The sequence below is a fragment of the Pseudophryne corroboree genome, chromosome 8 (genome assembly GCF_028390025.1).
Source record: "Pseudophryne corroboree isolate aPseCor3 chromosome 8, aPseCor3.hap2, whole genome shotgun sequence".
Taxonomy (NCBI): Eukaryota; Metazoa; Chordata; class Amphibia; order Anura; family Myobatrachidae; genus Pseudophryne; species Pseudophryne corroboree.
This window is the reverse complement of record NC_086451.1, coordinates 203,786,081-203,806,219: the sequence shown is the minus strand read 5'-3', so window position 1 is coordinate 203,806,219 and position 20,139 is coordinate 203,786,081. Positions and strand designations below refer to the sequence as shown.

General features: G+C 48.7%; 1 protein-coding gene across 3 annotated transcripts in view; it reads right to left on the bottom strand.

Annotated features, from left to right (window-relative positions):
• Positions 1 to 20,139, bottom strand: part of MSN (moesin) — a 477,122-nt gene that overhangs the window by 289,953 nt on the left and 167,030 nt on the right. For all 3 annotated transcript variants that reach the window (XM_063937062.1, XM_063937061.1, XM_063937063.1), the window contains exon 2: positions 17,766 to 17,849. In XM_063937062.1, coding sequence (XP_063793132.1) covers positions 17,766 to 17,849 — 84 coding nt within the window. The remainder of the gene's footprint in view (positions 1 to 17,765; positions 17,850 to 20,139) is intronic.

Here is a 20,139-nt window from a genome sequence, read left to right as displayed (position 1 = left end):
CCGAGTGCATTGATGGATTGACACTCTTGCTGGTTTCAGAATTTGTTTGACCAGACTCTGAAGTTCCAGAGCCTTTTCCACTGGAAGAAAAACTCTATAGTTCTGTGTCCAGTGTCATTCCCAAAAACGACAACCGCATCGTCGGAATCAACTGTGACTTTGGCAAGTTTAGGAGCCAATCATGTTGCTGAAGAACTGTCAGGGAGAGTCCAATGTTTTGCACCAAGTGGTCCCTGGATCTCGCCTTTATTAGGAGATCGTCCAAGTACGGGATAATCGTGACTCCTTGTTTGCAAAGGAGAACCATCATTTCCGCCATCACTTTGGTGAAAATCCTCGGAGCCGTGGACAGACCAAACGGCAACGTCTGAAATTGGTAATGACAATCCTGAATTGTAAGCCTGATGCGGAGGATAAATGGGAACATGTAAGTAGGCATCCTTTATGTCCACCGACACCATAAAATCACCTTCCTCCAGACTGGAGATCAATGCTCGGAGAGACTCCATCTTGGATTTGAATTTTTTTAGGTAGAAATTGAGGGATTTCAGGTTTAGGATTGGTCTGACCGAGCCGTCCGGCTTCGGGACCTCGAACAGGCTTGAATAAAGACCTTCTCCCTGTTGTGACGGGGGAACCATGACAATGACCTGATTTTGACACAACTTTTGTATTGCGTCGTATCCTACCTCCCTGTCCGGAAGAGAAGCTGGTAAGGGCGATTTGAAAAATCGGCGAGGGGGAACGTCTTCAAACGCCAGTTTGTACCCTTGTGATACTATTTGTAAAACCCATGGGTCCAGGTCCGAACGAAACCAGAACTGACTGAAAAGTTTGAGACGTACCCCCACCGGTGCGGACTCCCGCAGAGGAGCCCCAGCGTCATGCGGTGGTATTGTCAGAAGCCGGGGAGGACTTCTGCTCCTGGGAACCCGACAAGGCTGGTGATCTTTTACCTCTTCCCCTTCCTCTAGTAGCAAGGAAGGAAGAACCTCGCCCTTTTCTGTATTTATTGGGCCGAAAGGGCTGCATTTGATAGTGGTGTTTTCTTTTGTTGTGGAGGAACATAAGGCAAAAAGGATGACATACCCTCGGTAGCCGTAGATACCAAATCAGCGAGGCCTTCACCAAACAAGGCACCACCTTTATATGGTAGAGATTCCATATTTTTCTTGGAGTCAGCATCAGCATTCCATTGGTGAATCCACAATGCTCGCCTAGCTGAGACTGCCATGGCATTGGCTTTTGATCTCAAAAGGCCAATATCTCTCGCAGTTTCCTTTAGGTACGCTGCAGCGTCCTTGATATAACCCAGCGTCAAGAGGATGCTATCCCTATCTAGGGTATCTATATCAGATGACAAGTAATCTGCCCACTTTTCGATAGTACTACTCACCCATGCAGATGCAATGACAGGTCTGAGTAGCGTACCTGTGGTCGCATAAATGGATTTTAACGTAGTTTCTTGCTTACGATCCGCAGGATCCTTAAGGGCTGCCGTGCCAGGTGACCGGAGAGCCACCTTTTTAGATAAACGTGATAGGGCCTTGTCTATATTGGGGGGTGACTCCCACTTTTCCCTATCCTCAGAGGGAAACGGATAAGCCACCGGAATCCTTTTAGGAATCTGAAACTTTCTGTCAGGGCTTTCCCAGACTTTTTCAAATAGTGTGTTCAGTTCATGAGAGGGAGGAAACGTTATCTCAGGTTTCTTTTCCTTATACATACAGACCCATTTATCAGGAACAGCAGGGTCCTCAGTGATATGTAATACATCTTTAACCGCCACAATCATGTACTGAATGCTCTTTGCCAATTTTGGATCTAATCTGGAATCACTATAGTAGACACTGGAATCAGTGTCCGTGTCGGTACCTGTGTCTGCCAACTGGGCAAAGGTAAGTTTTTATGACCCTGAGGGGTCCTGGACTTGTAATAACACATCCTCCATAGATTTCTTCCATGCCCGGGTCTGAGACTCAGACTTATCTAATCTCTTACTAATAAGAGCCACATTAGCATTCAAAGCATTCAAAACATTTACCCAATCAGGAGTCGGCGGTGCCGACAGGGTCACCCCCACAGCAGTTTGTGTCCCTAATACAGCCTCCTCCTGGGAAGAGCACTCAGCCTCAGACATGTCGACACACGTGTACCAAACACCCCCAGACACACCGGGCATATAGGGGACAGACCCACAGTAAAGTCTGTCAGAGAGAGACAGAGGGGATTTGCCAGCTCACAACCCAGCGCCAAATTAAAGGGTCTAAAAACACTAAAAAATGCCCCAGACCTGTAGCGCTTTAAATATCAAATATATTGCACCAAATTATACTGTCGTCGTCCCCCCCCCCCCCCGTTTTGCACCCTGATACTTGTCAGCAGTGTGAGGAAGGACCAGCGTCTCTGCAGCCCTGTGGAGAGGAAATGGCGCCGAGCTGAGAGTGAGCTGTGAGGAAGAAGCTTCGCCCCCTTAATGGCACGCTTCTGTCCCGCTTGTTTTAATAAATAATTATACTGGCGGGGGTTAGGACAGTGCCTTGGCACTAATGTCCCCTCTTGCCAGTGGAAATTGAGGCTTTTTGCTGCCCAGGGCGCGCCCTTCCACCCCCACCCCCTGCGGCCTGCACCCTGCAGTGCTGTGTGTGTGGGAGCATGGCCCGCAGCGTTCCAATCGCCACATGGTACCTCAGAATGCAGTCACTGAAGAAGTCTTCTTTTCTTCTGCTACTCACCTGTCTTCTCACTCTGTAAGGGGGTGACGGCAGGCTGTGTGAGTGAGCATCTAGGCGTACCCAGCGGTCAGCACCCTCAGGAGCTAATGGTGTCCTGTCAGCCAGAAGCAGAACCATTGAACTCACTAGAAGTTGGTCATACTTCTTTCCCCTAAGTCCCACGAAGCAGGGAGACTGTTGCCAGCAGCCTCCCTGAAAATAAAAAACCTAACATGTCTTTTTCAGAGAAACTCAGTAGAGCTCCCCTGTAGTGCATCCAGTCTCACTGGGCACAATTCTAAAACTGGAGTCTGGAGGAGGGGCATAGATGGAGGAGCCAGTTCACACCCTTTGAAAGTCTTAAAGTGCCCATGTCTCCTGCGGATCCAGTCTATACCCCATGGTTCTAATGGTGAGCCCAGCATCCTCTTGGACGTATAGGAAATTGGGGATACATTAGTATGATGGGGATGTCCCAAAGCTTCCACAACGGGCGGAGACATCTGCAGCACCGCCTGCCCAAACTGGGTATCCTCTTTGGCCAGGGTATCAAACTTGTAGAACTTCACAAAGGTGTTCATCCCCGACCAGGTAGCCGCTCTGCAAAGTTGCAGGGCCGAGACTCCACGGGCAGCTGCCCAAGAAGACGCCACTGATCTTGAAGAGTGGGCCTTCAGAGACTGTGGAACAGGTAAGGCTGCCAGCACATAGGCTTAATGAATAGTGAGCCGAAGCCAACAACAATGGACTGCTTTGAAGCAGGGCAACCCTTTTTCTGTGCATCATATAGCACGAACAAGGAATCCGTCTTTCTGATCCGAGCCGTCCTCTTGACATAGATCTTCAAGGCTCGCACAGCATCCAATGCCTGCAGAGGGGCAGAAGCGCCAGAAATTGACAGGATCACAATAGGTTGATTCAAGTGGAACACAGAAATGACCTTGGGCAGGAACTGCTGCCTAGTCCTGAGCTCCGCTCTGTCCTTGTAAAAGACCAAAGTATGGACTTTCACATGATAAGGCCCCCAATTCTGAGACACGTCTAGCAGAAGCCAAGGCCAGTAACATCACCGTCTTTCACGTGAGGTACCGGTCTTCTACCGTCAGAGGTTTAAACCAGGAGGACTGCAGAAATCGTAATACCACATCCAAATCCCAAAGTTTCATAGGCGGCACAAACGGAGGTTGTATGTGAGGCACCCCTTGCAAGAAGGTCTGAACTTCAGGCAGTAGAGCCAACTTCTTTTAGAAGAAAATTGTAAGAGCTGAAATATGAACCTTAATGGATCCCAGACATAAGCCTTGATCCACTCCAGCCTGCAGGAAATGAAGAAATCTTCCCAAGTGAAAATCGGCAGATGGATATGTGCGCTCCTCAAATCAGGAAACATATTTTCCGCCAGATATACGATAGTGTTTTGACGTCACAGGTTTCCTGGCTTGCACCATAGTGGCAATGACCTTTTTGGAAAATCCCTTGTGAACTAGTATGTTCCGCTCAACTTCCATGCCGTCAAACGAAGCCGCCATAAGTCCGGGTAGACGAATGGTCCTTGTTGAAAATCCCTTCTGAGTGGTAGAAGCCAAGGGTCTTCGACGGACATGTACAGAAGATCCGCGTACCACGCTCTCCGGGGCCAATCCGGGGCAAGCAGAATTGCTTGTACTCCTTGATGCCGGATCCTCTTGAGCACCCTTGGGCTCAATGGAATCGGAGGAAATATACGTAGACCAGCTGGTAAGGCCAAGGTGACGTCAGTGCATCGCCTGCGCACGCCTGAGGGTCTCAGGTTTGCGAGCAATAGCAGCAAAGATTCTTGTTGAGGCGTGACACCATCATGTCGATCTGGGGGCAACCCCAGCGGTCAATGATCTGTTTAAACACCTGAGGCTGTAGGCCCCACTCCTCTGGGTAGAGATTGTGGCGACTCAGGATGTCTACTCTCGGAATGAAGATGTGGACAGTGCTCTTGCATTTCTTTCCGCCCAGAGAAGTATTCTTGATACTTCTCGCATGCAGGCCCTGCTTTTTGTCCCTCCTAGTCAATTGATGTACGCCACGTCCGTGGAGTTGTTAGACTGGACCTGGATTGCCTGATCCCAGAGCAGAAGGGAAGCCTGAATCGGAGCATTGTAGATTGCACGAAGTTCCAGGATGTTGATCGGAAGTAGGGCCTCTTGGGCAGACCACCTGCCCTGGAATTGCACCCCTTGGGTGACAGCCCCCCACCCCCTCAGACTTGCATCCGTCGTGAGGAGGATCCAATCCTGAATCTCGAAGCGTCGACCCTCCCGGAGATTGGAAGACTCTAGCTATCACAGGAGTGAAATCCTGGCCTGGGGTGACAGTTGAATCATTCGGTGCACCTGAAGATGGGAACAAGACCACTGGTTCAGGATGTCCAATTTAAAGAGTCTGGCATGGAACCTTCCATGCTGAATGGCCTCGTACGAGGCTACGATCTTTCCCAACAATCTTATGCAAATATGAATGGAAACTCGAGTCGGACGGAGAACCATGCGAATCATTTCCTGGGGAGTTTGTCCTCTGGGAGGAACACTTTCTGCGCTACATTATCCAGTAGCATTCCCAGAAACAGGAGCCACTGAGATAGGTCCAGGTGGGACTTCTGTAGATTGAGGATCCACCCGTGGTGTGACAGACGTTGGATAGTGCAATCTACATGGAGCAGTAGGAGATCGTCCAGGTAAGGGACCATGTTGACCCCCTGGACCCTGAGCTGGAACATCATTTCGCCAAATCACCTTCATGAACACCCTCGGAGCTGTAGACAGGCCAAAGGGTAACGCCTGGAACTGGTAGTGATCTTTCAGCAGGGCGAACCTCAGATAGGCGTGATGAGGAGGCCAAATTGGGATATGGAGGTAGGCGTCCTTGATATCCAGGGACACTAGGAATTCCTGATGTTCCAGGCCTGCGATCACTGCTCTCAAAGATTCCATCTTGAATTTGAATACCTTTAGGTAAGGATTCAAAGACCTCAGATTCAAAATTGGCATCACAGACCAGTCTGGTTTTGGCACAACGAACAGACTGGAGTAGTAACCTTGTACTTGCTGTTGCATTCGAACCAGCACACAAACAAGAGGAAATCCATGCTAACCAAACTTAACGAGGGACAGCAACAGCTGAACCAACAACAAAACGTAACCAAGTAACAGCGCAGGAAAACACAAAGCACCGGGCGGGCGCCCAGTATCCTCTACGGCAGGAATGGGGAACCTTCGGCCCTCCAGCTGTTGTTGAACTACACATACCAGCATGCCTTGCTACAGTTTTGCTATTTGGCCATGCTAAAACTGTTGCAGGGCATGCTGGGATGTATAGTTCAACAACAGCTGAAGGGCCGAAGGTTCCCCATCCCTGCTCTATAGACTACGAGAAAAGGATTTACCGGTAGGTAATTAAAATCCTATTTTCTCTTACGTCCTAGAGGATACTGGGGTCCATTTAGTACCATGGGGACGTACCAAAGCTCCCAAATTGGTTGGGAGAGTGCTGAGGTTCCTGCAGAACTGATTGACGAAACTGAAGGTCCTCAGAGGTCAAAGTATCGAACTTGTAGAACTTAGGAAACGTGTTCGAACCTGACCAAGTAGCCGCTTGGCAGAGCTATAAAGCCGAGACACCCCGGGCAGCCGCCCAGGAAGAACCCACCGACCTAGTAGAGTGGGCCTGTACAGATTTAGGAACCGGCAAACCTGCCCTAGAGTAAGTATGCTGGATAGTAAGCGTGATCCAGCGAGCAATAGACTGCTTTTGAAGCAGGACACCCAATTTTATTGGGATCATAAGAGCACAAAACAGCGAGTCCGATTTTCTATGACGCGCTGTCCGCTTCACATAGATTTTCAAAGCCCTCACAACATCCAGGGACTCTGAAGTAGTAGAGGTGTCGGTAACCACCGGGACCACAATAGGTTGGATGATATGAAACGCAGACACCACCTTTGGAAGAAATTGCTGACAAGTTCTGAGTTCAGCTCTATCTTCATGAAAAATCAAATAGGGGCTCTTATGAGACAACGCCCCCAATTCCGACACACGTCTTGCAGAAGCCAAGGCCAACAGTGTTACGGTCTTCCACGTAAGAAACTTTACGTCAACCTCCTGTAAAGCATGAAACCATTCAGATTGTAGAAACTGCAACACCACGTTGAGAACCCAAGGTGCCGTGGGAGGCACAAAGGGTGGTTGAATGTGCAGAACACCTTCAAAAACGTCTGAACCTCAGGGAGGGAAGCCAACTGTTTCTGGAAGAAAATGGATAAGGCCGAAATCTGGACTTTTATAGAGCCCAGGTGTAGGCCCACATCCACACCTGACTGCAGAAAAAGCAGAAAACTTCCCAGTTGAAACTCCACCACAGGAAATTTCCTGTTTTCACACCAAGAGACATATTTTCTCCAAATACGGTGGTAATGTTTAGAAGTAAGCCCTTCTTTGGCTTGGATCAAGGTAGGAATTACCCTGTCCGGAATGTCTTTCCAGAGTAGGATTTGACGTTTAACCTCCATGCCGGCAAATGTAGCCGCGGTAAGTCTTGATAGACGAACGGACTCTGTTGCAGAAGATCCTCTCGAAGAGGTAGAAGCCACAGATCCTCCAGGAGCATTTCCTTGTAGATCCTAGTACCAAGCCCTTCTCGGACAATCCGGAGCAATGAGAATTGCTTGACCTTTTCCCTTTTTATTCTTTTGAGAATTCTTGGGACCAATGGAAGTGGTGGAAACACATATACCATCTGGTAAACACATGGAGTCACCAGAGCGTCCACCGCCACTGCCTGTGGGTCTCTCGACCTGGAACAATACCGCCTAAGTTTCTTGCTGAGACGAGAGGCCATCATGATGATCTGTGGAATTCCCCACCGACGTGTCAAGCACCCGAACACTTCCGGGTTAAGGCCCCACTCTCCTGGGTGGAGGTCGTGTCTGCTGAGGAAGTCTGCTTCCCAGATGTCTACTCCTGGAATTAAGATTGCGGACAACGCCACACCGTGTCTTTCTGTCCAGAGGAGAATCCTTGTTACCTCTGACATTGCAGCTCTGGTCTTTGTTCCGCCCTGTCGGTTTATGTACATTACTGCCATCACATTGTCCGACTGAACCTGGATGGCCTGATCTTGAAGAAGATCTGATCCCTGCAGAAGGGCATTGTATATGGCCCTTAGTTCCAGAATGTTGATCAGAAGAATGGTTTCCTGACTTGACCATTTTCCTTGGAAGTCTTCCCCTTGGGTGACTGCTCCCCAACCTCTGAGGCTTGCGTCTGTGGTTAGCATAATCAAATTTTGAATCCCGAACCTTCGGCCCTTGGTCAGGTGACAAGTCTGAAGCCACCACAAAAGAGAAATCCTGGCTCTTGGAGACAGACTTATCCTCTGGTGCATGTGGCGATGCGATCCGGACCATTTGTCCAACAGATCCAGCTGCAAGGACCTTGCGTGAAACCTTTCGTACTGCAGCGCCTCAAAGTAGCTACCATCTTTCCCAGAAGGTGAATGCATAGATGCACCGATATCCAGGTTGTTTTTAGAACATCCCGCACTATCAACCATAACCATGGGTTACAAATGCCTTTTCCAATGGAAGGAATACCTTCTGTTCTCCGTATCCAGTATCATCTCCAGGAACAGAAGCCCCCGTGTTGGTTCCAGGTGAGATTTTGGTAGGTTCGGAATCCACCCGTGATCACGGAGTAGTCGAGTTGAGAGGGCAATGTTGTCCGACAACCGCTCCCTGGATGGTGCTTTTATCAGCAGATCGTCCAGGTACGGGATTATGTTCACTCCCTGTTTGCGGAGGAGAAACAATCTCTGCCATTACCTTGGTGAACACCCTCGGTGTCGTGGAGAGGCCAAATGGCAGGGCCTGGAACTGGTAGTGACAGTCCTGTAATGCAAACCTTAGATAAGCTTGATCAGGTGGCCAGATTGAGATATGAAGGTACGCATCCTTGATATACAGAGACACCAAGAATTCCCCTTCCTCCAGACCTGAGACCACCGCTCTCAGACACTCCATCTTGAATTTGAACACCCGTAAATACAGGTTCAGTGACTTGAGGTTTAAAATGGGTTTTACCGAACCATCCGCTTTCGGTACCACAAACAGGTTAGAATAATAACCTTTGTTCTGTAGCTGAGGTGGAACTGGAACAATGACCTGAGTCTGTACCAGGTTTTGAATTGCATCCTGTAAAATTATACTTGCCTCCTGAGAAGCTGGTTAACCTTATTTGAAGAATCTGAGGTGGGAGTTGCTGAAACTCCAGTCTGTACCCCTGGGCGATTAGCTCTTTTACCCAGGGATCCTGGCATGATGTTGCCCATATGTGACCGAAATCTGTCTTCCAGGCAGTGCGGTCCACAGTCATGCTGAAGACTTTGAGGAAACAGAACCCGAGTTCTGTTTCCGTGAACCTGCAGTTGCTTGTTTTCTGGGTTGACCTCTATTGTCTTTGAAGGCTGTAGAAGCAGCTTTGGTTTTATTTTTAAAATTTGCTGTCCAAAAGGACTGCAGAGTTGGAGCAGAGTAGGTCTTCCTAGCTGGGGGGGCTGCGGAAGGAAGGTATGTAGACTTAACCGCCGTAGCCTTGGATATACATGTATCCAGTTCATCTCCAAACAGGGCCTCACCTGTGAATGGTTGGCTTTCCACACCTTTTCTGGAACCCGCAGTCCACTGACGTAGCCATAGGCCGCTGCGTGCTGACACTGCCATGGCCGTGGTGTGTGCATGGAGCACGCCTCTCTCTTATGGCCTGTATATGTTGTAGGAGTAAAACTATCTCCCCCCTGGATAAGGAGTCTAACCCCCTCAATTAGGTCACCTGACCATTTTGCAATGGCCCTAGTGATCCATGGACAAGCTATAGTGGGTATTTGAGCCACCCCTGCAGCTGTGTACAGGGATTTGAGAGTGGTCTGACTCTTGCGGTCAGCCATGTCCTTTAAGGAGGCTGCCCCCGGGACAGGTAAGATTATCTTACGTGACAACAGAGATACCGATACATGAACAATCGGTGGGTTTTCCCATTTATTTCCTATCATCCTGAGGAAAAGGGAAGGATGCAGTAACCTTTTAATAATCTGAAACTTCTTGTCAGGATTAATCCAAGTTTCTTCAAATAGGGAATTTAAATTCCTTAAATGCAGGGAAAGTAGCAGAGGATTTCTTTTTTACATTAACATAAGATTCCTCTTCTTCCTGTCACTTTGTAAGGAATGTGCAGGACGTCTCTAATAGCTTCTATCAGGGCCTCTATTCCTTGTGACAGAGCTGCATCCCCACCTCCCGAGTCCACCTCACCCTCCCCTGTATCTGACACATCATCAGTGTCAGCCTGCAGGATTTGGGGCAGTGTACTCTTTTGTGGACAAATGGTAGGGGTCGGAGACGCTGGTATGGACATTGAATCTCTATTCATCAGGTCATCCACAGACTTAAGTATTGCGTCTCTTTCTCATTTTTGGACAATTTATGTAAAATATTTGAGATCATCCCTTTTAATGAATCCAACAATGCTGGTTCGGATCCACTAGCCTGAGAATGAGTACTATCCTGAGTACATTGCAGTGATCCCACTGGGGAAGAAAAACACTCTGCCGTGCATGAGACACACTCCTTTGACACTGTAAAGTGTGAAAGAACACTCACATAGGAGAAAGGTTAAAAGCACAGTTAACCCACACAGAGCCCTCTAGGGAGACACAGTGTATGATGGAGCCAGCCACACCGCGCCTTCATAGCTAATGCCAAGCTTAGCTGGGTTGCAAACTAAGTACCCTTAATAGGGGCTTAGTATTCTAATATTGCTCCCCACCCTTGCTATGACCCCCTGGTACTGCTGAGGTAATCTGGAGTCCTTGTGGAGAAGCTTTGCTTCCCTGCCAGTCTGTCTGTGTAAGCTGCAGAGGGAAAATGGCGCTGGTGAGCTGCTGATCCGCTCATAGTGAAGCCCCGCCCCATCAATGGCGCGCGGTCCTCCCATTTTTTTTTATACTGGCTGAGGTAATTTTGGTGCTTAACAGTGGGTCAAAGCCCCTGTAAGCGCTGTGCCAGTGTGGGTAGTTGTTTAAAAACGGCACAGGTCGCCACTCATAGCAGTGCAGCAATGCTTATCTGAGCCTGGAGACACAGCCTGCAGAATAGTACTCACCATTCTTCTAGGGGTGGCGGGGTGCTGCGGGAATGTATGCTCGCCATGGTGGGGCTTGCGAATGGTTCCCTCAGGAGTTCAGTGTCCTGTCAGCGGGGAACGGGACCATTAACCCTATAGGAGGTTGGGCCGTCCCCCCACCCCATTCCCCACCAAGTCCCACGAAGCAGGAATGCAAAAATTATGCGTGAGGAATGCTTAAAAAATACTGGACAGGAAATGCAATAAATAAGATTTTACTCACCGGTAAATCTATTTCTCGTAGTCCGTAGTGGATGCTGGGTACTCCGTAAGGACCATGGGGAATAGACGGGCTCCGCAGGAGACTGGGCACTTCTTTAAAGAAAAGATTAGGTACTACATCTGGTGTGCACTGGCTCCTCCCTCTATGCCCCTCCTCCAGACCTCAGTTAGGGAAACTGTGCCCGGAAGAGCTGACATTACAAGGAAAGGATTTGGAATCCAGGGTAAGACTCATACCAGCCACACCAATCACACCGTACAACTCGTGATAACTATACCCAGTTAACAGTATGAATAACAACTGAGCCTCATTAAACTAATGGCTCAGAACAAAAAAAACCTATAGTTAAGCAATAACTATATACAAGTATTGCAGAATTCCGCACTTGGGACGGGCTCCCAGCATCCACTACGGACTACGAGAAATAGATTTACCGGTGAGTAAAATCTTATTTTCTCTGACGTCCTAGTGGATGCTGGGTACTCCGTAAGGACCATGGGGATTATACCAAAGCTCCCAAACGGGTGGGAGACTGCGGATGACTCTCCAGCACCGCATGAGCAAACTCAAGGTCCTCCTCAGCCAGGGTATCAAACTTGTAGAATTTTGCTAACGTGTTTGACCCCGACCAGGTAGCAGCTCGGCAAAGTTGTAATGCCGAGACCCCTTGGGCAGCCGCCCAAGAAGAGCCCCCTTCCTCGTGGAATGGGCTTTGACTGATTTAGGATGCGGCAGTCCAGCCGCAGAATGTGCAAGTTGAATCGTGCTACAGATCCAGCGAGCAATAGTCTGCTTAGAAGCAGGAGCACCCAGCTTGTTGGGTACATGCAGGATAAACAGCGAGTCAGTATTTCTGACTCTAGCCGTCCTGGAAACATAGATTTTCAGGGCCCGGACTACACCCAGCAACTTGGAGGCCTCCAAGTCCCGAGTAGCCGCAAGCACCACAATAGGTTGGTTCAAATGAAACGCTGATACCACCTTAGGGAGAAATTGGGGACGAATCCTCAATTCTGCCCTGTCCATATGGAAGATCAGATAAGGGCTTTTACATGACAAAGCCGCCAATTCTGACACACGCCTAGCCGAAGCCAAGGCCAAAAATATGACCACTTTCCACGTGAGATACTTCAACTCCACGGTATGAAGTGGCTCAAAACAATGTGATTTTAGGAAATCCAACACTACAGTGAGATCCCAAGGTGCCACTGGAGGCACAAAAGGGGCTGAACATACAGCACTCCCTTAACAACGTCTGAACTTCGGGCAGCGTCTTTCCTAGCCTTTAACAGCGTAGGAATCACTTCATCTGGAACGCCCTTTTCCGTTAGGATCCGGCGTTCAACCGCCAAGCCTTCAAACGCAGCCGCGGTAAGTCTTGGAACAGACAGGCGCCTGCAGTAACAGGTCCTGTCTGAGAGACAGAGGCCATGGGACCTCCAAGATCATTTCTTGTAGTTCTGGGTACCGAGTTCTTCTTGGCCAATCCGGAACTACGAGTATAGTTCTTACTCCTCTCTTACTTACTATCCTCAGTACCTTGGGTATGAGAGGAAGAGGAGGGAACACATAAACCAACTGGTACACCCACGGTGTCACTAGTGCGTCCACAGCTATCGCCTGAGGGTCTCTTGACCTGGCGCAATACTTTTTTAGCTTTTTGTTGAGGCGGGACGCCATCATGTCCACCTGTGGCCGTTCCCAACGGTTCACAATCTGCGTGAAGACTTCTGGATGAAGTCTCCACTCTCCCGGGTGGAGGTCGTGCCTGCTGAGGAAGTCTGCTTCCTAGTTTTCCACACCCGGAATGAACACTGCTGACAGTGTTAGCACGTGATACTCCGCCCATCGGAGAATCCTTGTGGCTACTGCCAACGCCATCCTGCTTCTTGTGCCGCCTTGTCGGTTTACATGGGCGACAGCCGTGATGTTGTCTGACTGAATCAGCACCGGCTGGTTTTGAAGCAGGGGTTCTGCTTGACTTAGGGCATTGTAAATGGCCCTTAGGTCCAGAATATTTATGTGTAGGGAAGTCTCCAGACTCGACCATTGTCCTTGGAAGTTTCTTCCCTTAGTGACTGCTCCCCAACCTCGGAGGCTTGCATCCGTGGTCACCAGGACCCAGTCCTGAGTGCCGAATCTGCGGCCCTCGAGAAGATGAGCACTCTGCAGCCACCACAGCAGAGACACCCTGGCCCTCGGGGACAGGGTGATCAGCCGATGCATCTGAAGATGCGATCCACACTTGTCTAACAGGTCCCACTGAAAGTTCCTTGCATGGAACCTGCCGAAGGGAATTGCTTCGTAAGAAGCTACCATCTTTTCCAGGACTCGCGTGCAATGATGTACAGACACCTGTTTTGGTTTTAGGAGGTCTCTGACCAGAGATGACAACTACTTGGCCTTCTCCTCCGGGAGAAACACCTTCTTCTGTTCTGTGTCCAGAAACATGCCCAATATCAGCAGACGCGTCATAGGTACCCGCTGCGACTTTGGGATATTCAGAATCCAGCCGTGCTGTTGTAGCACTTCCTGAGATAGTGCTACTCCGATCAACGACTGCTCCTTGGACCTCACCTTTATAAGGAGATCGTCCAAGTACGGGATAATTATAACTCCCTTCTTTCGAAGGAGTATCATCATTTTGGCCATTACCTTGGAACACACCCTCGGTGCCGTGGACAGACCAAACGGCAACGTCTGGAATTGGTAATGGCAGTTCTGTACCACAACCCTTAGGTACTCCTGGTGAGGTGGGTAAATGGGGACATGTAGGTAAGCATCCATGATGTCCAGTGACACCATAATATCCCCCTCTTCCAGGCTTGCAATAACCGCCCTGAGCGATTCGATTTTGAACTTGAACTTCCTTATATAAGTGTTCAAGGATTTCAATTTTAGAATGGGTCTCACCGAACCGTCTGGTTTCAGTATCACAAACATTGTGGAATAGTAACCTCGTCCCTGTTGAAGGAGAGGAACTTTGATTATCACCTGCTGGAGGTACAGCTTGTGAATTGCCGCCAGTACTACCTCCCTTTCCTTGGGAGTAGCAGGCAAGGCTGATTTGAGGTAACGGCGAGGGGGAGACGTCTCGAACTCCAGCTTGTATCCCTGAGATACCTGTAGAGCCCAGAGATCCACCTGTGAGCGAACCCACTGGTCGCTGAAGTTCCGGAGACGGGCCCCCACCGCACCTGGCTCCACCTGTGGAGCCCCAGCGTCATGCGGTGGACTTAGTGGAAGCAGGGGAGGATATTTGTTCCTGGGAACTGGCTGTCTGGTGCAGCTTTTTCCCTCTACTCCTGCCTCTGGGCAGAAAGGACGCGCCTCTGACCCGCTTGCCTTTCTGAGGCCGAAAGGACTGTACTTGATAATACGGTGCTTTCTTAGGCTGTGAGGGGACCTGAGGTAAAAAAGTCGACTTCCCAGCTGTTGCTGTGGACACGAGGTCCGAGAGGCCGTCCCCAAACAATTCCTCACCCTTATAAGGCAAAACTTCCATGTGCCTTTTAGAATCAGCATCACCTGTCCACTGCAGAGTCCATAACACTCTCCTGGCAGAAATGGACATTGCATTAATTCTAGATGCCAGCCGGCAAATGTCCCTCTGTGCATCTCTCATATATAAGACTACGTCTTTAATATTCTCTATAGTTAGCAAAATAGTATCTCTGTCAAGGGAATCAATGTTATCTGACAGGGAATCAGACCATGCTGCTGCAGCACTACACATCCATGCTGAAGCAATAGCAGGTCTCAGTATAGTACCTGAGTGTGTATACACAGACTTCAGGATAGCCTCCTGCTTTCTATCTGCAGGCTCCTTTAAGGCGGCCGTATCCTGAGACGGCAGTGCCACCTTTTTTGATAAGCGTGTGAGCGCCTTGTCCACCCCTAGGGGATGTCTCCCAGCGTAACCTATCCGTTGGCGGGAAAGGGTACGCCATTAGTAACCGCTTAGAAATCACTAGTTTCTTATCTGGGGAACACCACGCTTCTTCACACACTTCATTTAACTCATCAGATGGGGGAAAAGTCACTGGCTGCTTTTTCTCCCCAAACATAATACCCTTTTTTGTGGTAACCGGGTTAATGTCAGAAATGTGCAACACATTTTTCATTGCCGTAATCATACATCGGATGACCCTTGTGGATTGTACATTTGTCTCATCCTCGTCGACACTGGAGTCAGACTCCGTGTCGACATCTGTGTCTGCCATCTGAGGTAGCGGGCGTTTTTGAGCCCCTGTTGGCCTCTGAGATGCCTGGGCAGGCGCGGGCTGAGATGCCGGCTGTCCCAAAGCTGCGTCATCGAACCTTTTATGCAAGGAGTTGACACTGTCTGTTAATACCTTCCACATATCCATCCACTCAGGTGTCGGCCCCGCAGGGGGCGACATCACACTTATCGGCACCTGCTCCGCCTCCACGTAAGCGTCCTCATCAAACATGTCGACACAGCCGTACCGACACACCGCACACACACACAGGGAATGCTCCGACTGAGGACAGGACCCCACAAAGTCCTTTGGGGAGACAGAGAGAGAGTATACCAGCACACACCAGAGCGCTATATAACAAAGGGATATACACTATACACAAAGTGAATTTTCCCCCTATAGCTGCTTATATCACAATTTGCGCCTAAATTTATGTGCCCCCCCCTCTCTTTTTTACCCTCTCTGTAGTGTATACTGCAGGGGAGAGCCTGGGGAGCGTCCTTCCAGCTGAGCTGTGAAGAGAAAATGGCGCTGGCTGTGCTGAGGGAGATAGCCCCGCCCCTTCAACGGCGGGCTTCTCCCGCTTTTTATAACGTTAATGGCGGGGGTTTCTGCACATATACATCTTAAACACTGTATTGTGTGCTTTTTATTGCCAAAAGGTATATTAATTGCAGCCCAGGGCGCCCCCCCCAAGTGCCCTGCACCCACCAGTGACCGGAGCGTGTGGTGTGCTGTGGGAGCAATGGCGCACAGCTGCAGTGCTGTGCGCTACCTTATTGAAGACAGAAGTCTTCACCCGCCGATTTCCTCCGGTTTCTTCCGTCTTCTGGCTCTGCAAGGGGGACGGCGGCGCGGCTCCGGGAACGGACGATCGAGGTCGGGCCCTGTGTTCGATCCCTCTGGAGCTAATGGTGTCCAGTAGCCTAGAAGCACAAGCTAGCTGCAAGCAGGTAGGTTTGCTTCTCTCCCCTAAGTCCCACGAAGCAGTGAGTCTGTTGCCAGCAGATCTCACTGAAAATAAAAAACCTAACAAATACTTTTCTTTATAGTGAACTCAGGAGAGCCCACTAAGTGCATCCAGCTCAGGCCGGGCACAGATTCTAACTGAGGTCTGGAGGAGGGGCATAGAGGGAGGAGCCAGTGCAAACCAGATGTAGTACCTAATCTTTTCTTTAAAGAAGTGCCCAGTCTCCTGCGGAGCCAGTCTATTCCCCATGGTCCTTACGGAGTACCCAGCATCCACTAGGACGTCAGAGAAAATAATGTTTCCTAGGTGAATTAATAAAACAGTCAATAGTTGGAGATTAACAAGGGGTTTTTATTTCCATTCCTGATCAATATCCATAGGGTTCCTAAAACAATGCAAAAATCCAAATGGGTCTCACAAACCCAGTATCAGCGTTAGTGTCACTTAACTTGGCGGCACTACTGGAGGGTTAATCTGCAAAAGACACAATATAGTTCTATATGTACTAGTGTACACAGTCTCGAATAGAATGTAAACTGCCCTTACAGTACCTTTACTGCATTTCTTTCCATCATAGGTGTGTGTGTGGTGTTCAACACCATTCCATCCTGAAGCATTATCTTGCCAACATCCCCAGGATAGAGGTTAACTGCACTACAGAGTTCAAACCAGGTGATGCTGGCAAGAGGATATGCTTCATTGAACCAATCTACAGACAAATGAGCAGAGATGGGGTATCTCTGAGAAGGGGTATACTGTAAAATGGTCAGAGAAGACAGGAGTAGTTTAAAAAAAAAAAAAAAAAAGTGTTTGGTTGCAAACTACACAGATGTTAGCTGCAATAGTTTAAACTGATAATTACAACTAACTTCATATAATTAGAAACCATGCTTCCTACGCAGGAATAAACTCCTCTATTTTAGGTGTCTGACTGTACTACATGAGATTGAGAGTTTGAGTTCCATGTCTAGCATACTGAGCAATGAGTGTTTTACATTCAGGGGGATGTAACTAACTGACAAGGTACACAAATTACACTACAACCAATAGCTCACAAATTAAGTGTATGAATATGATATACTGTAGGTTGTTTATTGTTTAAATCCCTAGCTTGGGGTGTTAAGCAGCTACAGCAGTTTACTTCAAAATAGAAACATCGGAAACTATCTGTGTTCCCCAACCAATGCTTAAAACTAAACAATGTTTTTTGGTTAATCTCTTTAAATGTCTCATACCTATTTCAGATGTAACAAAGATGTGATTTGACAACTAGAGGAATTAAGTTTGTATTAAATTATATATTACTATCCACAAATAGCTTTTATATGATCTTTTTCATAACTTTTTGTATGATACCATAAGTTGTCTACCTTATGTTTAGTAGCCCAAATTCTTTATAATTAGTTATAGTTACAATCAAAACTACTCACTTGATCAAAGAGCTGTTTTCCGGTGGTGTTTGGTTGGATTGCGAACTCCAGTTCCGCATCCATTGTGGTCACACGTACGCTGGTCTAAAAAAAGAATAAAAAACAAAAAAATGTTTACGTTAAACTATTAGTCTAAAAGGCTTTAGCAAATTTAGCAGACTATTAGCAAAAAGGATTATGTTCCTAACACCAACTGATTTTTACAAGGCAAAATTATACTATAAGGCCTGGCACCACCTATTTAACGTTTATACTTAAGAGCAGGGGTGGCCAACCAATCAGAGGCAAAGAGCCAGAAAAGATCTGTAGTCAAGGGCAAGAGCCAGTATCATGAGAGTGCCAAAGGCGCGCGCGCGAAAAATGGGGGTGTGGCCTAGTTTTCACAAAGCCAACCCCATTTTTGTGCGCACACCTTTTGGTATGACGTTTGTAGGAGTATGACCTTGTGTCATAACTCCATTTTTAGTCATGTTGTACAGTGCCACATACATATAATGCCCCTGTACAGTGCCACATACATATAAAAATGCCAAATGGGTGCCTCCACACTGCCAGAAACATATGTCCCCACAGTGCCAGATACATATATGCCCCCACAGTGCCAGATACATATATGCCCCCACAGTGCCAAGTACACAGATGCCCCACAGTGCCAAATATATATATGCCTCACTTTGGCAGATACATATATGCTCACAGTGCCAGATTCACATGTCCCCACAGTGCCAGATTCACATGTCCCCACAGTGCCAGATATGCCCCCAGTGCCAGATACACATGCTCCCACAGTGCCAATATACATGTCCCCCCAGTGCCAGCTACACCCCCAGTGCCAGATATATATGTCCCCACAGTGCCAGCTATGCCCCCAAGTGCCAGATATACATGTCCCCACAGTGCCAGCTATGCCCCCCAGTGCCAGATATACATACACCTTTCCCCGTGGTGCTGCTGCTGCTGTCTGTGAGGGGAGGAGAGCGCAGTGTACGCCTCTCCTGCCTCTCACTCTCCGGCGGCAGTCTCTCTCTTCAATTAGGCGCCGGTCCGCGAGCTCTGATTGGCTCACTGATCAATGCTGAATTGAAGAGTGACACCGTCGCCGGAGACAAGTGTATGTGCCGGGCAGCGGTGGCCAGGAGCCGCCTGAGACGCATGCGGCAGATGAAATAGCCGCGGGTTGGCCACCGCTGCTTAAGAGGGTATGTTTTGTGGCATTTCTAACTTTGCTTGTAAATTCTTAAACCTCATAATTTAAATTGAATCCATTAGGAGAGCTTGGACTAAGGGCTACTGTACATTATAGCAGCATACATCAGAAAAGGCCTACTGAATGCACATTTGCTTCCTTAAGTTAATAATTCTCCAGGGTTGGCTGGTTTCAATTACGATGGTTTAAACCAGGGGTGGCCAGACTTTTGGAGTCGGCGATCTACTTTGAAAGCTGAAAAGCTTTTGTGATCTACCTAGGTGGAATAATAGCGCGCGCTGCAGGTGCGCGTCCCAAAAAAGGGGCATGGCATAACAAAACAGTGGGCATGGTATAATAAAAAGTGGGCGTGGTATAACAAAAAAAGGGACGTAGCCTTGCTGCACAGAGTGTAATGACTGTCTCACACAAAACAACACATTGGCCCCCACAGGTAAAAACCTCAAACACATATGCCCCCACAGTGCCATGTGCCCACAGTGCCAGATATGCCCCCACAGTGCCAGATATTCCCCCACAGTGCCAGATTACAGATATGCCCCCACAGTGCCAGATATGACCCCACAGTGCCAGATACAGATTTGCCCCCACAGAGCCAGATACAGATCTGCCCCCACAGTGCCAGATACATATATGCCCCCACTGTGCTATGTGCCCACAGTGCCAGATATGCCCCCATAGTACTGCTCACCGTGCTGTGTGTGGAGAACGCAGCGCGCGCTTCTCCTGCCTGCCGTCCTGCCCCTCAGTCTGATCTCCGGCGGTGATGGCAGCGTGTATATCTCAAATCAGGCGCCGGTCCGCGAGCTCTGATTGGCTAACGAACCGGCGCCTGATTTGAGCTATACACTCCGCCGTCACTGCCAGAGACCAGACTGAGGGGCAGCGCGGCAGGCAGGAGAGGCGCGGCTTCGGGTGGATGGGCGGCGGATCGCGATCAACTGTTTGGCCACCCCTGGTTTAAACCAAATGGATTTTTTAATTAAAAACACTCTTTTTATTGGCACAGTGCCATGACTTATTAAACAAAGCCTATTATACTAAAAAAATAATTGTGTTTTTTGTTTAACATGTTTAATGCCAGTGACATGCCTGGTGTTAATGCTCGACTCCTCCATTGTGTGTGAAGTGTGTGTGTGTGTGTGTGTGTGTGTGTGTGTGTGTGTG